Below are 17,269 nucleotides of genomic sequence, written 5' to 3' on the forward strand. Positions count from 1 at the left end.
AGGGGGCAGGAGAGCTGGGCTGAGCCCGCAAGAGCCCAGGGAGCCTGGTCTCTGCTTTCCTTTCCTGGAGGAAGGTGAGGGTGAGCGAGCCTACCTCCCTCCCACCCTCCCCGCCCCCAACGCGCGCGCGGGGCTGGCTGGGCTCCAGCTGGCCTCCGCATCAATATTTCATCAGCGTCAATAGGAGGCAGCCGGGACAGCGCTGCGGCAGCACTCGCGCCAGCTCAAGCCCGCAGCTTGCAGGGAGATCCAGCTCTGTCCTGCCCGCAGCAGCCCAGCCCTGCGCATCACCATGGACGTCTTCAAGAAGGGCTTCTCCATCGCCAAGGAGGGCGTGGTGGGTGCGGTGGAGAAGACCAAGCAAGGGGTGACGGAAGCAGCTGAGAAGACCAAGGAGGGAGTCATGTATGTGGGTAAGTGGGGCATGGCAGGGTGGGACAGTGCGGTAGCCAGAGGGCAGGGTGCCCAGTTACCTTCGCCAGATCTTACTCCCCAGCCCCAGGGAGGCATTTTTGGAGGGGGCGAAGCTTTGGCTGTCAAGGTGGGGTCTCTAGACCCTGGAGCACCCACAGTGCCCCGTGCACACTTAGGTGTTTGTTTCTGGCCTCCTCAGGGCCTCTGGGTGTCAGAGACTGCAGACAGGGCTGGCTTTGTGCATGCACAAAGACTCACCCAAGCACACTAGGTTCCCCTGAGCCTGGAGTCCCTGAAGCCATGAGCACCCTGGCGCTCAGGCGGCCCCCACCCTCTCCAAACGGAAGCCACTGCAGCCAGGCCATGGGACCCACCCTACCCAGAGAGAAGGGGTGGGCTGGGGGATGAGACCCAGGCTCAGGGTTCCCTCCCGCCTGATACCCTCCTGGCTCCCTCTGAGGAAGAGGAAGGGAAGATCAAGCTGATGACTCAGCTCTCTGCCGTCCAGTCCTATTGCTGCTTCCGAGGCCTGGCCACACCCAGGCAGGGGCTGGACCCTCAGGCTGGGTCTCTCTTGTCCCCCCCCCCGCCCCCCCTCCCCTTCTGTCCCCTTCCTATACAATCATTTCCTCTAGACACAGCAGGAAGTGGTCCTCTGAATGGGCCACCGGCCCCCAGACACCATCCTCACTCCCCTGCGACCCTGCAGCTTGTCCAGCTGTTCTGTTGTGTTTGTCCTGACCGCCCCCAACACCTGGAGCCGGGTCTGGGCTGACGGCTCCATTTCCTCCCCAGGAACCAAGACCAAGGAGAATGTTGTGCAGAGCGTGACCTCAGGTAAGGAACCCCGGGGCCCGGGGCCAGGGGACATGGGGTAGGCCCCCTGGGGCTCCTGCATCCTAGTGCGAGGGCTCCAACCTAGAGTCCTCCCTTACTCCCAAACTGGCGTACCAAGCCCTACAGACCCCTGCAGACCATGAGGCTAAACTAGAGTCGGCATCCCCTTCCCCTCACCAGCATCAGAGCTGCCCTGGGGTCAGAGGGAGCCGGGGCGGTCCCAGCAGAGCCAGGGCTCTGAGCTCCTGGGAAGGAACTGCGCGCCCGACTCCGGCAGGCCTGCCTCGGGGCCGGGGCGGAGGCCAGCCAGTGTCCTCCCACAGTGGCTGAGAAGACCAAGGAGCAGGCCAACGCAGTGAGCGACGCCGTGGTGAGCAGCGTCAACACCGTGGCCACTAAGACCGTAGAGGAGGCGGAGAACATCGCGGTCACCTCCGGGGTGGTACGCAAGGTGAGCCCCGGCACTCAGACCCACTCCCGGGCCCAGAGAGGCCGCTGGGGGAGACGGCATCACCCCACTCCACATCCCAGTAAACAAGATGCGGGGTCGAGGGCTGGCTTCAGTTTCAGCATCCACTGAACGCCGGCGTGGGGTGGGGTCCCTGCTTGCTGTTTGACCTGCATTCGGGTCTGGAATCCCCACGACCACCCCTTGGCGGGGGGGCGGGGGGGGACTCGGGGTCCCATCTCATAGACAAGGAAAGTGAGGCTCAAAACCACACCTTCTGGACGGCTCTCAGCATTTAGGAGACGCCACATCTTATAAGTGAAAACAGGGTCCCACAGGGTGACAGGCAGCCTCCCGGCCAGTGGTCGCCCGGCCAGAGCTGAGTCACACCCGCCCCCAGCACCCAGCCTTTCTCCCTGTGCTGGGCGGGGCTGCTGCCTCCTCCTGGGAGCCGCAGGGAAGCAGCGTCCCCTGGTGGTGGGAAAGCAGAACTGGGTCTGACCCCACCCTCTGCCTCTGCCTGTGTATGTGTGTGTGCACGTGTTGAGTGTGCATTTATATGAGAATGTGTGTGGGTGTGTATGAGTGTGAACGTACACGTGTGTGTGCGGTCCAACAGCAGACAGCACAGGAGCAATGGGACGCTCCCCAGGGACGGGTGTTGGCCAGGTGAACTGTCCCTGCACCTGTGACACAGCAAGCTCTGCCTTGCACATCTTAAGCTTGTTAGTTCATTTAATAGACAGAAAATCCCATGAGACAGGGTGTGGAAACTAAGGCCCAGGGAGATTAATGTGCCACTGGCCCATGGCTAGTTCATGTGAGCTTGGAATTCTGAGCAGCCTGTGCTCTGAGAGACCCTGTGGCATCGTTAAGTGATAACCTGGGCTAGAATTCCCACCTGGGGGTAGAGAGTGGGAGCAGTGTCCAGCTCTCCTACCTGCTGCAGGCCTCCTGGGTAGTGAATTCCAGGCTCCCAGCACTGAGAACCTCTGTGTTGGGAGTGAGTGGGTGGAAGCGTGGGGGGTACCCTACTCCTCCTGGCTCTGGGACGATGCCCAGGTGTCTGCTTCCAAGGCCAGCACAGGGTCTTCATGTCCTTGGAGCCGGCAACTGCTCCCTCCCCTAGTTCCCCTTCTTTGTTGTATGAACTTGAGAAGCAAAAGAACCTCTCTGGGCCTCCATGTCCTCATCTGCAAGAGGCGGGTGAGCGTGTCAGTCTCCCTGGGCTGTGTGATGAGGCAGGGCCATGACCCCCATGAAGTGATTCTCCTGGCCCATGTGAGCACCCAGCAGAGGAAGGTGACCATCATCATCATCAGTGCCCTGGGCAGAACACATAGAGTCCCAGGAAGCCCTTCCTTCCCCACCCCCAGCAAAAGAGGCCCTAGGATGAGGGTGCCCACACTCTCAGTGAATCCTGGAGGGGGCTAGTGAGCCCTTGGAGCCACCTCAAGGGAGACTCATTTCCTGGTGACACCCAAAAACCAGTGATGACTCATCTCCCAGTGAACCATGAAAGGCCTCAGCAGAGATGGTCTGACTGCTCATGCCCCTGCCCTCATCACCAGCTTTAGGGTGGCAGGACTTGACAGGTGGTACCTGCCCTGCCCATGGAGAGCCTGGCCGACTGTAGCCAGCACAGCACTGCCCTTCTCTGCCCCACTCCGCCGAGGGGCAGGATGCCCCTGGGGTAACGCAGAGGTGGCAGGACTTTCCAGAGGCAGGTGCTGAGGCCAGTGGTGTCCAGGCCAATCACGAGTCTGGTCCTACACACCCAGCTGTCGTGGCCTCTCACACAAATGTCTGGCTGGCATGGAATGCAGGAGACAGAAGACGAAGTGGGAGAGGGTTGTGTAACCTATGCTGGCCCTGACCAGACTGAGCCTAGAGCCTGTCCAGGAGGCAAGGAGAGGAACTCATGCTTCTGGAAACTGGAGTGGGCCTGGAGCAAGCCTGACCTGATGCCCACACCCCCCACCACTTTGAGCTTGGAGGCCCTGAGCTGCATGCCAAGCCTCTGTGGCCTCAGAGTCTCTATGTAAACCCCAATCAGCCTTCCTTATAGGGCTACTGAGGGTGGGGTCCCATCTGGGGCTTCAGGGGCCTCTGCCCACCCTCACCCCCACTCCACCCACCCCACCCAGGTTCCTCATCAATGGAGACCAACTAGGGGTTTCCCAGAGATTGGGGACCAGCTTGAAGAGTGAAGCTAGGCTCCAGGGTACTTGGTACCCCTGGAAGGCCTCGGCATCATCAGACAGAGCCGAGCCCAGATATTGCCTGAACTGCCTGTTCCCAACACCTCCAGCCCCTCCAAGTACAAGGCCATGAGGGGCTTCTGCTCCTTTTTGAGGCCAGGGTGGACAAGGCCCTGGTTGCAGGCAGCTAGGGGTCTCTGCATTTTCTACATGGTCTCAGGTCCCCTTTTCTCCCCTTCAGGAGGACCTGAAGCCATCTGCTCCCCAACAGGAGGGTGAGGCTGCCAAAGAGGAAGAGGAAGTGGCAGAGGAGGTAGGAGCTGAGCTCCTGGGGTACACCATGGAGGGTTCCTGGGTAGGGACCGCATGTCCCACAGACTCACTGCTTCCTTCCAGAGCCCACAGGGGCCTCCTGACCTTCTGTAGCCTCCACAGGGACTGTGGGCAGGGCTAACCTTGAACCTGAGTGGGAGGTCCCCACACGATGACCCTTCAGGCATGGGGCACAGAGGACAACCTTTCCCAGCCCAGTCAGGGTGGCACCTGAGGATTGGGGCCTGGAACTGTGTGTGCAGGTCATTCTCTCTCCCAGGCCCAGAGTGGGGGAGACTAGAGGCTGCAGGCCAGCACGGATGCCCCGAGGAGCGCTCCTCTGCCTTGGACACCATCCCCTTCCAGCACAAGGAGTGCCTGCCTTGAGTGACCTGCAGCTGCCCACGCTTCTGCCCTCATGTCTGACCACCCCTGGCCTGTCACCTGTGCTGCTGCACCTACCTCACTGCCCTCCCTCGGCCCCGCCCACCCTCTGGTCCTTCTGACCCCACATATGCTGCTGTTAATTTTTTTTTATGATTCCAAATAAAACTTGAGCCCACTCCTGCCATGCTTCCTCTTGGTGCTGTGTAGCTTGAGAAGGGATCCCCAGGCCTCCCCAGGAAGAGGAGTAGATTCAGCCTGTTGATAGGACGAGGTACACTATGGGACACACACAGGGCATTCATGGGACCTGTGTGAACAGGCACTGCCTTCAGGAATACCCCCAACCCACCCATTGCCTTTAACATGGAGGAGGTGGCACTGCCTTTGGCTCCCCAAGACATTCAGCAGGGCTCACAGACCCATCCACAGGGACAATTTAGCTCAGCCTCGAAGTGGCCCCTGCCTGTCTGCTCTGCGTCCCTTAGGAACCTTCTGTCAGCAGGAGGTGAAGATGGGCTTTTGGGCCCAGTGTGGCACAGGGAACGGGGCCACCTAACATCCTCCCTGGGGCAGACAGTAACTTTCAAATATGGAGAAGTCTAAACCTAGTGAGGATGAAGGGCATACCCCAGCAGAGACAAGAGGTGACCTTGCGGTGCCTCCCTCCTGGCCCCACCCAGCCTCACGCTCCCCACAGGATCTGGAGCTAGGTACCCCCTGCACCCCTCCTGCACCCAGAAGCCTGTCAGGTACCACTAAAATCACAACAGACGCACGAGACGAGGCCACATCTTGAAAGAAAAATTAAAAGCAACAGCTGCTGATCTCTTCGCAGGTGTTGACTGGGCCCTGTTCTGAGCACTCGACCTTATTCAATCCTCAGAACAAACCTCTTAGGTTGGAGCTGTAGATCCAGGTTTTGCTGAGAAGCACAGGACTGGGCAGAAGCCCAGGTGGCCCCAGCCCTGCTATGGCCACAGGGACTGCATGGGCCCCTGGGTGCTTACAATGGATCGCCCCCCACCCAACCCAAAGTTTCAAAACAACCCTGGGCCTGCTGGCCAGTGTCCTACGTGAAGGACTGTTTGCGTTGTGCCTAGCAGGCTTGTTCAGAGTGGGCTGAGCAAACAGCCCCACCGGCCAGGGTTGTTTTGAAATCTGGAGCCTGCAGGCTTGTTCAGACCAGGGTTCCCTGCGGATCCCACCTTCCCCTTTGATACTCAGACGGTGTGGGCTCAGAGCATCTCAGTGACTTGCCCCAAGCCTCCGGACCTGGGTTTTGGAGCCAGAGCTTAAGTACATCCACAGGTGACTTCAGACACTGCCCTGTCCACAGCACCTCCCCATCCAGCCTCCGCAGTAGGTTCAAGGGGAGCCCAGTCAGGCCTAGCTGAGCTGAGCTGTAGCTGTTGTCTAGCCATGGACATCCACTGGGAAGGCAGAAAGGAACAGGGGGCTGCTGGTCTCCACACCCCCAAACCGTGTCACGGGCAGGCAGGAAGGGTCTGGAAGCAACTCAGGACACTCAGGGCTGTTCCTGCTCCCCAGCCCAGACACGTGCACATAAGCAGGCCTGTACGAACCCCAGGAGGAGGGCACCTGGGCCTGGGTGTGCCCAAGAGTCCTCTGGGCTGTGAGAGAAAGCAAGGAGGGGCAAGGCTGGTCAGGTGATGGGGTGAGGGAGAGGGCTCCTATGCCCAGCTCCCAGCGACAGCCTTCCCCAGGCTCCAGGGCCCTCTGCCTCTGCTGAAGAACCCCGGAGGGGGTCCCTGCTGCGCCTACCACAGACCCCCCGAAACCCCCCTCACACACACTCAGGGCTTGTTCCTGGACTCAAACATCACCAGGAAGCCCCTTCCCAGCTGTGGGCACAGCCAGTGCTCTTTGCCTTTGAACCCTCATGTGCTCTGCGCCCTGTGAGGCTGCCTCTGACCTCCCTGCAGGAGCACGATCTACTCCCCTTATCCACAGGGATACACCCAAGATGCTCCCAGATGCCTGCAACCCCAGACAGTACCGAAGCCTACATATCACGGATCTTCCTACACATACATCCCTACGATAAAGTTTATACATTAGGCACAGTAAGAGACTAACAATAACAAATAAGGAAATGGAACAGTTTTATAACACACTGTAATAAAAGTTATTTAAAATATGAATTGTTTTTTTCTGGAATTTTTTTTTTTTTTGACATGGAGTCTCACTCTGTCATCCAGGCTGGAGTCCAGTGATGTCACCTCTGCTCACTGCAACCTCTGCCTCCCAGATTCAAGTGATTCTCCTGCCTTAGCCTCCCAAGTAGCTGGGACTACAGGCGTGTAGCACCACGCCCAGCTAATTTTGGTATTTTCAGTAGAGACAGGGTTTCACCATGTTGGCCAGGCTGGTCTCGAACTCCTGAGCTCAAGTGATCTGCCTTCCTTGGCCTCCCAAAGTGCTGGGATTACAGGTGTGAGCCACCACACCCAACTATTTCTGTAATTTTCCATTTAACATTTTGGACCTTACTGATTGTGGTGTGGGGGCCAAGGGAAAACTTCCCCTTTACCCTTTGAAGGTTGACTGAAAAGACAGCTCACAAAAGCAGGTTAGGAAAAATGGAATACGCATTCATTAGTGTGTGCATTCCATTTAGAATGTGAATTCCATTTTCCATGAGGAGGAAATCAGGGTGACTGCGCCACCATGAAATGGGGTATAGATGAGCAACAGGGAAGTGTGGATGATTTTAGGGGGCTAGTAAATCATTTTTAGGGGAATTCAGTGGGCTTGAAGAGCGTATAGTGGCCTCGGACAAAGACTGTTGGGCTCACGGAGCGACAACAGTTGGCAAAATCTGTCAAGGTATGTGAGCAGGCTGCAGTCTTTCTTCCTGTGACATAAGTTGTCAGAGAAAACTCTGGGAAAGGACCAGGGGTCACTGTTTTCTTCTTTGGTGGGTCCAGATTTTAGGCAGATGGGGAACTTCAGAGAACAACTTCACCATGTGCTTCGAAAGAGACAAAGCGTTAAGGGAACTGGGGGAGTCTGGTCAGAGAGACCTTAAGGCTTCTTCAGTTCAGAATGTCACAGCATCATACTTTGGGGTATTGGTTTCTGAGCCCCAATAGTGGGTAACTGCAGAAAGTGAAGCAGCAAATTAGCTGGGTGTGGTGGTGGGCGCCTGTAATCCCAGCTATTCAGGAGGCTGAGGCAGGAGAACTGCTTGAACCTGGGAGGTAGAGGTTGCAATGAGCCAAGATTGTGCCATTGCACTCCAGCCTGGGCAAGAAGAGCAAAACCTTGTCTCCAAAAAGAAAAAAAGTGAAACCGCAGCAAAGGGGGTCCATGGTAACACCATGGCCGTCTGCCCCCACTCGTCTGAGAAGCACCAGTGCCCTGCACCCTCTCACAACATCCACTGCTGAGTGCTGGGCACCCTTCAGCCCATTTACTCTTCACAACACACTTTGGGGAGATGCTGTGATGTGATGGGGATGTTGAGGCTCATAACTTGTCCTAAGGGTGTCTGAACCCAAGAAGTCTGACTGCAGTGCCTACAGCTAGAGCCACGATGAGCTGTCTCTATCATCATCTGCTGGGGCTGGCTGTCCCTCCCCATGGAGGCTGTCCAGCTCATTGCCCATGGGACCTGGAGCACAGTGGCACCAGCAGCCTGTGATAAACAGGAGCACACAAAGGCCTGCCTGGCTATCAGGCGCTACCAGTGGGATTTCAGGAAGGCTGGCAGGGCTGCAGCTGGCTGGGCAGGGCAGGGCTGAGTTGGGCTCCCGAGTCTCCCAGGCATTGATCTGGCCACTTCCAGGGCAGGGCCAAGCTCTAGGCGAGAAGGGGTGGGGGCTAGGAGGACCATCGCTGCTGCTGCTTTGTTTTGTCTGAGACCTGCTCCCTCCCTTCCTCCACCTAATCTCGCTTGCCTCTTCCCCTTGCCCAGGGTTGACCTCATCTCCATTAATCTATAGCCAGCGTGTGTGTGTGTGTGTGTGTGTGTGTGTGTGTGTGTGTGTACAGGCGCACTTCCAGGCATCCCCCTCTAGGGGCCAACCCCACACCACTAGAAGCAGGGCATGTGCCAGCAGAGCAGGGCTGTGTGGCAGAGGCTCCTCAAAGCTCCAGAATAGGGGAGATGTTGACAGAGGTGCAAGAAACAGCCCCAAACAGGAAGTGTTAGAGAGATCCAGAGACGCAGGGCGGGTGTGCACTCCAGCCTCCAGGCCCTGAAGGCTGACTCTGGAGTGGGAGTGCACCCCCCTGGGTGGCGCCTGACCCAGCCCCTTGTGTGCCAGGGGAATGTGTCACAAAGGTTGTTTTTCTGCCACCAGGGATGACCTTCTCCACTCAGGCTCACGTCCCTAAGTACCCTCCTAACAGCCACAAGTCGTACCCTAGCGCCTTGCCCACCCCATCTCGGGAAAGGTGACCTGAGAGGCCCAAGCTTATTCCTGCCCTCCCTGAGCCATGCTTCCTGCCCAGCTTCCTCAGGCCTCTGTGGCCAATGGCAATCTCCTTGCTTGGGCTGGGCACACACACACTACACTCTCCCCCTTGGGGCTGCATGGTCTGCAGATGCACACTCCCATGTCTCATCCTCTGGGGGGAAGGATTTACGAAGCTCTCTCTGCCTGCAGCCACTGTGACCCAGTGGATGCAGACAGAGAGCCAGTCAGCAGTGCCCCAGCAGGTGTGTGGGGCTCGGGACTCCGCTGTTGCCAGAGCCCTAGGGTTTACAGCCACCTAGGAGGGTTCGCAGATTCAAGTCTCTGCCACATGAGTTTGGGTAAGACCGACCTAGCTCTCTCTCTCTGCCTGCTTCTTTCTATACACTGATGCTATTAATAAAAATACCCACTTCAAGAGATGGTTGTAAAGATCACACTAGTGACTGAAGAGCGTCAGGCAGTGCCTGGCACAAGACAAATGCTCAATAAAAGGCTGCTGCTGTCATTCGTGTCGACACCAGCCCTGTGCTCCTTACCTGGAGCTGACCCAGCGCTCACACCCAGGATCAGAAAGGGAGGGCTGGGCTGATGAGCTGGGAGGGGGGGTGTGCCCTTCTCCTGCCCCCAGCTCCTTTCTGGACCCCTGCCCCAGCCCCTCTGCAGTCCTGGCCCTTTTTCGGTCCCTGATTGGGTCCGCCCCTTTTCCACCGCGGCCCGCCTGAGGCCAGGATGTGTTCCCAGGCCGGCGGATTCTGGAGCAGGGCCCGGCCACTCCCCGGAGTCTGTATGCCGAGAACCGCCCCGCGCCCTCTCCCCTACGCGGGGTAGGCCGGCCCTGGGGCGCCTTAAAAACCAGAGCTGGCGCTCGGCATCGCGACTCTGGGCAGGATCCAACGTCGCTCCAGCTGCTCTTGACGACTCCGCAGATCCCCCGAAGCCATGGCCAGCAAAGGGTTGCAGGACCTGAAGCAACAGGTGGAAGGGACCGCCCAGGAAGCGGGTGAGGACAGCGCGCGACCTAAGGTCCAGGCAGGGGCACCTGCGTGGACGCGCAGGCAATAGGGGAGAGTCTGCGCGGTCCGCAAGTACGGGGACCGCAGCTTGGCTCGTTCCTCCCCTAGATCCGGGGCGGGCAGGATGCCCACCCAGGCCAGCGGAGAGATGATGCCCCGAGAGAGGCGGTGGAACAGAGGCTCCTGGGGAGCTCGGCCGCGCAGCGGGCACTGTGGGAGCCCCTCCAAGGAGGCCGCGCCCGGGTCCTCAGGCGAGGGTGAAGGTCCAGGACTGGGACCCGGCGCGGCCCGCCACCACCTCCACCCGCGCGCTACCAGAGGCTGCCCCATACCCCACTGGACTTTATTTCCATCCTGCCCCCATTCCCCAAAAGTAATCATTGCCTTTAAGTCCCCACTTGGCAAAGAAGGTCCTTAATTCCTCCACCTCTTTCCTCCTTTTTTCTGGAGGTGACACGGCTGGGATGGAGGCATAGGAGATGTGAGGAGAACCCTGGGTCACCAGGGTGGCTCTTCCCGCACAGAGCCCAGGCTTCCTTAGGACTCCAGCTCCCAATCCGTCCTGCCCATATCCCAGTAGGGAGACAACATCCAAACCAACCCCTTCCTTCACCAGTGCCCGGGGGGGCCCCCAGTTCCTCCCTTGAGACTAAAATGCTACCCAGGAGGCCTCTGTGTCAGGTCTCTTCCTTCTGGGCTTCACTTTCCCATCTGAGGGCTGGGTGCAAAGGATGGGCTGCTTTCTGATGGGTTAATCCAGACGAGGTCCCTAAGAGCCTATCAGCACACTTGCCTGACTAACCCTCTCCGCAGGAGGGAACTGGGTAAAGCAGGCTCTTTCCTGTTCAGCAGCAGGGAAGAGTTACAACTCTGCTGGCCCGGGGCTGGTGAGCACCTGGAAACTCCATTCCCCGCAGGCCGGAACTCTGGTCCAGAGGAGACGGCCCGGCCTTGGAAGTTTCGCCTCTTTCCGGCACTTGCCCCCCTAAAGTCTTTCGCTGCCGGTCCAGAGGCACTGGCCTTTTTTGTGTGCCCTCCGGGACAGGCCACGGGAGGGAGGAGGCAGTGAGGGCCTGGCAAAAGTCTAGGCCCAAGGGCCAAGTGGGAATTCAGGCATTTGGGCCAGGCTTCTAGGGGAGAAGCTGTAAAAGGGGGCAGGGGTCTTCTGGGCCATGGCTAGCAGCAGCCAGCAGCCAACAGCCCAGACGCCAGCTGCAGCCTGGCCCTGCCCTGCCTTCCTTCCCCTGTCCAACATGTTCTCAGCAGCCCTGGAGATGAAAAGGGAAGCCCCTCCCCAAACAGGGGAGGAGCTCAGAGTTAGAAATAAACAAGAACACCCCAGAGGCATAGAAAGGGCTCCTGCCCCTCGCGCTGGGCGGCCCTGGGCCAGGGACTTAAGCTCCGTGGCATCCATCCCTTGGGCTGTACGACAGAATACTCTGGAGAACACGAGGGGCATGGCAATGATGGGGCCCCTGTGGTCGGTGATGCCTCAACAGGGGATAAAGGCCACATCTCTCTGTTCCAGTGTCAGCGGCCGGAGCAGCAGCTCAGCAAGTGGTGGACCAGGCCACAGAGGCGGGGCAGAAAGGTCTGGTGTGGCTGGAGGGAGGCGGGCAACCCCAGCACACCTCCCACTACCCACTCGACCCCGGGGCCCAGGCACACCCGTCTCCTTTGCAGAGCCTTCTGCCCACACGGCCCCAAGCAGGTCCCCTGGGAGACCCGGGCCAGGCTAAGCCTACGTGCACTGGTTCCCCCCGCCCTGCCTGACCTGCCATCTTCCGCCCTTCCCCAGCCATGGACCAGCTGGCCAAGACCACCCAGGAAACCATCGACAAGACTGCTAACCAGGCCTCTGAGACCTTCTCTGGGATCGGGAAAAAATTTGGCCTCCTGAAATGACAGCAGGGAGACTCCGGTGACCCCCCTCGAGGTGCCATCCAACAGAGCCTGGCCCTGAGCTCCAGGCGGCCGCCACCTCCTCGGTCTGCCCCCTCATTAAAATTCACGTTCCCACCCTGTGTCTACTCCGTGTCTCCTCACAAGCTAGGCCCAGTTCTCCCATGCCAAGAGCAGAGTCCCCTTAGCTGGAGTCCTGGGCTCCCAAATTCGGAAATCCAAGCCGACTGTCTCAGGAATGTTTTCCATCCCGCCAAGGGCCTCCCGACGCTCCCTGACCCGAGGCTCAGCCCCGCTATCGGTTCGTGCCCCTCCCTCGTCTGACTCAGAAGCCAGCCCCCGCCCTCATTCCCCGTCCCAGGATCCCCGGCCCTCCAGGGAGCCGGGCAGGACTAGGCCCCCAGATCCTCAGAAGGCTCCGCTCTGGGAGGGGCAAGGGGCCCTGCAAAGGCGGGGTCCTCAGGAACTTCTCTCCCCTCGCTGTTCCTGGAGGCTGGGAACAGGGGAGACGACCCAGGGCCTCCGGACCTCAGGAGGCGGGAGGTTGTGGGGGCGACGCGGAGTGGGGAGCCGGGCTTCCGGCCCTCGCTACCCGGCGTCGGCCTACGGGGTGCCTGCGCACCCGCCCCACCCAGCGGTGAGTCACGGGGCAGGGCCCGCGGGGCGCTTTGTTGTGTGGGGCGCGGCAGCTCGGCTTGGTCCTACCCTGACACGCCCCTAGGAGGGGCTTCGGGGCTCGAGGCCTCGCACGTGAGCACAAAGACTGTGGGGCGGGGCCTTGCACGTGCGCGCTCGCCTGCAGGAGACCCTTCCCTTCCGCAGCCCTTTCCTTCCGGACAAACCTGTAACTTCCGCCCCCAGAAGGTTCTGTCGGGCCAGTCTCGGATGGACTGGGGTTCCCAGCACCCCCGGTACGTGTCCACGCGCGCGGCCCCGGCCCCGGCCCAGGCCCAGGCCCAGGCCCCGGGTACGCCCTGCCTGTTGGTGACTCACCTGGCACTGGTTGAGCGCCGGATGAGGCCCGGCCCTGGCAGTGGGCGCAGGCTGCTGCGGCCCCTTCCTCCCCGCGCCACCTCCGCCCCACTGAGCCCCTAGCGGTTCCTGTCCCACAGCTCCAGCCAGGCCTTTACCCCGGCACTCCCTCCACCTGCAATCGCCTCCCATCCGGACCGCGCGTCTGGGGATTCTGCGTTTCATTTCAAGCATATTGACTACGCTGCGCTTCCCAGTTCTGGAGAGATTTAACCAGCGGACTCGAGGCGCGCACCCTGCCTTCCTGGCTTCCCAGCAGGGGACGGTGTCCCCAACCTGGCTGCCAGCCCAGGTGCTGCGGGGCAGGTCTGCCTAGGAGGCCGTTCCCTTCTCCAGTCTATCTCCCGCGCGGGGCACGCCTCTGCCACCCTCACCCCAGACTTGCCCCGGTTCCACGGTCGGTTACTTGTTGCTGACTGTCCCCAAAAGGAAGATCTTTCTAAGTCTGCAAAATGTGCGAAAGTCCTTGAAGAGACACCTAGAGCAGTGTGGGGGGGTGGGAAGGCGTTTCCAGGAGCCCCCGCCTCCAGGAACAGGTCCCAGGGTCTGGAGAGCCAGCCTCGGAGCCACTCTAGGAGGCTGGTGGGGCTGGACTGGCAAAGCCCGGCATGGTTCTGGTGTACGTCATTCCCGGGTGACTCAGGGGTGAATCCCAAGGAACTGTTCACTTTTTCTCCTTGTGAGTGATCGCCTTAGGCACGAACCAGCTGTGGCCAAGGAGAGAGGTCAGGTCTGAGGCCAAGGGTCTTCTAGGAAAGGCTTTTCTTGCCTCAGGGTGGGGCGTGCTGGCTCACGCCTGTAATCCTAGCACTGTGGGAGGCTGAGACCGGGAGAATGGCTTGAGTCCAGTAGGTCGAGGGCCGCTGCACTCAATCTGGGCAACAGAATGAGGCCCTGTCTTAAAAAATAATAATAAATAAATAAAAAGACCAGCCACCTTTCATCTTCCCCTGGACATCTTGTGGCTGGAAAAGATCCCTAGAACCAGCCACTTGAAACCACTGGAGGAACATGCCTGAGGAAAAGCCCACCTGCTGATTAGGGCAGAGCCTCCTGAACCTCCAGCTTCCTACAGCACCCCCTCCCTGTCCACCTCAGCCACCTTGACCTTCCCATCGTGCTCCTGCTACCTGGGGATCTTCACACCTGCTGCATTTTCTGCCTCGCATACTCTCCATAAATCACCCTTGCCTATTGCTCAGCAGCCTTGAGCATGCCCCCCACCCCACAATGTATCAGGCCACTGGTGAGGCATTCTCACACCCCCTGTACCTCCTTTTTACAGTCACAATGAATTAATCCGTTGCTTTCATGTGTGCTTCTCGATGGTGGTGGTTCCTGGGGCTGGAACCAGTCCTCTCTCCTAATTAGTCCATGCCCAGTGTTCAAGCAGCACTGGCTAAATGAATGCATGGAGGACTTTTGTTCTCTTGCTGGGTGACAGTGAGTTCTCATTTTCAGGTTCACCATGGAGCCATCTCTTCAATGCAGCCCCTTCCATGCTGTCCCAGCCTCATGGTGCTGGCGCTCCCATGGTGCTGGCCCTCCCATGGCGCTGTGCAATTGCCTGTTCCTATGTGCCTCTGCTCCCCAACACTGGTAGCCCTGGAGGGCAAGGCCAGGTGGGACTTGCCTTTTGGATCATGTCTGGGACACAGAGGGCACAGAGCCAGTATCACTGTAGTAGTTTCCTTGCCCCATCGCAGAGCAAGTCATACAGCCGAAACGCCGCGTTGCAGCAGAGAAAGAGGTTTAATTGCAGGGCTACCAGATGAGATGGGAGAAAATCTCAAATCTCTCTCCGTTTGGGGATAGGGTTCTTAAGAGGTTTAGAGCAGGCCAAAGGGTGAAGATTTTTGATTGGCTGAAGAGTGCAGAGTGAAATCACGGCACAGGGAGATGAAGAAACTTTTTTTTTGAGATGGAGTTCTTGTCACCAGGCTAGAGTGCAGTGGTGCGATCTGGGCTTACTGCAACCTCTGCCTCGGGGTTCAAGCAATTCTCTTGCCTCAGCCTCCCAAGTAGCTGAAATTACAGGCACCCACCAACACGCTTGGCTAATTTTTGTATTTTTAGTAGAGGCTGTGTTTCACCATGTTGGCCAGACTGGTCTCGATCTCCTGACCTCGTGATCTGCTTGCCTTAGCTCCTCAAAGTGCTGGGATTACAGGCTGTGAACCACAGTGCCCAGCCGAAAAAACTATATTCTTGTGCTGATTATGTCTCTCTGAGCTGTTCAAACTCGTTAGGGTCACTTGTTTCACTGAATCCAAAAAACATTTTAGGCTGGGCACGGTGGCTCACACCTGTAATCCCAGTACTCTGGGAGGCTAAAGTGGTTGGATCACCTGACATTATGAGTTCAAGACCAGCCTGGCCAACATAGTGAAACCCCATCTCTACTAAAAATACAAAAATTGTCCAGCTGCGCAGGAGGCTGAAGCGGAGAATGGCTTGAACCTGGAAGGCGGAGGTTGCAGTAAGCAGAGATCGTGCCACTGCACTCCAGCCTGGAAGACAGACCGAGATTCCCATCTCAGAAACAAACAAACAAAAAAACGTTTTAAGCAATTCCTAAACAAAAGCCTATGGTTCTAACATCAGAAAGCCAAACTGTAGGAACAGTGGGGATGCAGATGGTCAGTATCCAATGACAAGGGAAGTTCCGTAGAAGGAATTTGGTCAGAGCACAGCCTCATTATGCTTAATTAAAACTATTAATGCTTAATTATAACTATATTGCTTCTGTCTAGAATACTTGTTAACACTGTGAGGACAGCTTCACCAGAGGAGCCTTTGGGAACCTATACTGCCCAGGCCTGTCTACACCAGGTTCATGGAGCAAGTGCCACCTAGACGTGCTGAGGAGGAAGGACTGTTGTCACACTACACCTGTTGGGTGTCAGTCAAGTCTCCAGAGATCAATTCTTCCATTAGCAATGCCACAAATAATTCCTAATTCTACAAATTCCAGTTCCCCATCTAGCCAAACACGCAGTCACTAACAGAACACTGAGGTTCCACTTATAAATGACTGTGTTTTCAGGTGGTCGTGTTCCCTTAAGCCATTTTCTCTGGATGTAGTTCCTTCCTCCCTCCTCTTCTTCACTCCCATTTTCAGTCTGTAGGATGAGCTTCCTTGTGTTTATCTCCCAAACATCTACCAGTGGATTTCTCAGCTTTGACCCGTCAGACTGCGCATGACGCAGGGTGTAGATTCTTCCACTTTCACCTTCTCTCCCTCCCCCACATTTAAAAATGTTAGTTGTCCAATTTCTACACTGTGAGAACAAGCAGATTCACATTCCATTCCTTAACCCTGAACCACACCTTTGTTTTTGTCTTAGATCTGCAATTGAAGATATTAAAAGCTGTCTGCCATTCCTTCTGCTGAATATTTTCTGCTATCTTTCAGTTGGTTAGAATTAGTCCTGCAGAGTCTTCTGTTTTTTGTTTGGTTTTTTTCTTTGAGACAGAGTTTTGCTTTTGTTTCCCGAGCTGGAGTGCAATGGCGAGATCTCGGCTCACTGCAACCTCTACCTTCTGGGTTCAAGCTATTCTCCTGCCTCAGCTTCCCGAGTAGCTAGGATTACAGAGGTCCGCTGCCACACCTGGCTAATCTTTGTATATTTGGTGGGACAGGGTTTTACCATGTTGGCCAGGCTGGTCTTGAATGCTTGACCTCAGCGATCCACCTACCTTGGCCTCCCAAAGTGCTGGGATTATAGGCCTGAGCCACCACACCCGGCCTAGAGTCTTCTCAAGAATGAAATAGTTATAGATGATAAATGTTTACAGAGATAAGCATCTGAGATCTCAGTTAATAATTTTTATAGGTGGGTAATGGTTCCATGAGGGTTCTTTATAGTCTCCCAGGTTTGAGCGATTCTCCTGTCTCAGCGTCCTGTCTTAGGTCATGCCTGTAGCTGGAATTCCAGGCATGTGCCACCACACCTGACTAATTTTTGTATATTTAGTACAAACAAGGTTTCACCATGTTGGCTAGTCTGGTCTTGAACTCCTGACCTCAGGTGATCTGCCCACCTCGGCATCCCAAAGTGCTGGGATTACAGGCGGGAGCCACTGCACTCGGCCCATTATATTCTATTTTTGTGTATGACATTTTCTATTTTTAAAAAGGTAAAAAAGTTAAAACATTTTTAAAAAGAAGGGATTATATAAACAGTATTCTGGTTTTTAAATGTTTGGTTGGTATTGTTAGTCTGTAGCCTTTAGACTTTACCCCTGGCTGGGTTTGAGGTTTGTGGCTCCTTCTTCAGC

At 57.2% G+C, this 17,269-nt stretch overlaps 2 protein-coding genes and 1 long non-coding RNA gene across 4 annotated transcripts; all 3 read left to right on the forward strand.

Annotated features, from left to right (window-relative positions):
• Positions 1 to 209: 209 nt before the first annotated feature.
• On the forward strand, positions 210 to 4,779 carry SNCG (synuclein gamma). Of its 2 annotated transcripts, none has more exons than XM_009009607.3 (5): positions 210 to 413; positions 1,210 to 1,251; positions 1,575 to 1,702; positions 4,142 to 4,213; positions 4,476 to 4,779. In XM_009009607.3, the coding sequence occupies exons 1-5, from the start codon at positions 293 to 295 to the stop codon at positions 4,716 to 4,718; spliced, it is 606 nt and encodes a 201-aa protein (XP_009007855.1). In that variant the 5' UTR covers positions 210 to 292; the 3' UTR covers positions 4,719 to 4,779. The 2 variants fall into 2 exon arrangements, with proteins under 2 accessions (XP_009007855.1, XP_017834434.2); XM_017978945.4 differs by having other exon boundaries at positions 4,493 to 4,779.
• Positions 4,780 to 9,916: 5,137 nt separating this feature from the next.
• On the forward strand, positions 9,917 to 12,073 carry ADIRF (adipogenesis regulatory factor). Its single transcript, XM_002756148.6, has 3 exons — positions 9,917 to 10,041; positions 11,583 to 11,645; positions 11,853 to 12,073. Exons 1-3 carry the CDS (start codon positions 9,981 to 9,983, stop codon positions 11,957 to 11,959), a joined length of 231 nt encoding a protein of 76 aa, XP_002756194.1. The 5' UTR covers positions 9,917 to 9,980; the 3' UTR covers positions 11,960 to 12,073.
• A 648-nt stretch (positions 12,074 to 12,721) lies between these two features.
• On the forward strand, positions 12,722 to 16,372 carry LOC118146080 (uncharacterized). The gene is made up of 3 exons (XR_013524847.1): positions 12,722 to 12,867; positions 13,069 to 14,610; positions 15,742 to 16,372. It is a non-coding gene; the product is annotated as an uncharacterized LOC118146080 (long non-coding RNA).
• Positions 16,373 to 17,269: the final 897 nt, after the last annotated feature.

Source organism: Callithrix jacchus, chromosome 12 (assembly GCF_049354715.1).
Source record: "Callithrix jacchus isolate 240 chromosome 12, calJac240_pri, whole genome shotgun sequence".
NCBI classification, from domain to species: domain Eukaryota; kingdom Metazoa; phylum Chordata; class Mammalia; order Primates; family Cebidae; genus Callithrix; species Callithrix jacchus.

What these genes read in the sequence shown, in the direction of transcription:
- SNCG (XM_009009607.3), top strand. Translation starts at nt 293, where the DNA reads ATGGACGTCTTCAAGAAGGGCTTCTCCATCGCCAAGGAGGGCGTGGTG. An exon ending in CCTCCGGGGTGGTACGCAAG is followed by an intron (nt 1,703 to 4,141) that starts GTGAGCCCCGGC and finishes TCTCCCCTTCAG; the next exon opens with GAGGACCTGAAGCCATCTGC. An exon ending in AAGAGGAAGTGGCAGAGGAG is followed by an intron (nt 4,214 to 4,475) that starts GTAGGAGCTGAG and finishes CTGTGTGTGCAG; the next exon opens with GTCATTCTCTCTCCCAGGCC.
- ADIRF (XM_002756148.6), top strand. Translation starts at nt 9,981, where the DNA reads ATGGCCAGCAAAGGGTTGCAGGACCTGAAGCAACAGGTGGAAGGGACC. An exon ending in AGGGACCGCCCAGGAAGCGG is followed by an intron (nt 10,042 to 11,582) that starts GTGAGGACAGCG and finishes TCTCTGTTCCAG; the next exon opens with TGTCAGCGGCCGGAGCAGCA. An exon ending in CACAGAGGCGGGGCAGAAAG is followed by an intron (nt 11,646 to 11,852) that starts GTCTGGTGTGGC and finishes GCCCTTCCCCAG; the next exon opens with CCATGGACCAGCTGGCCAAG.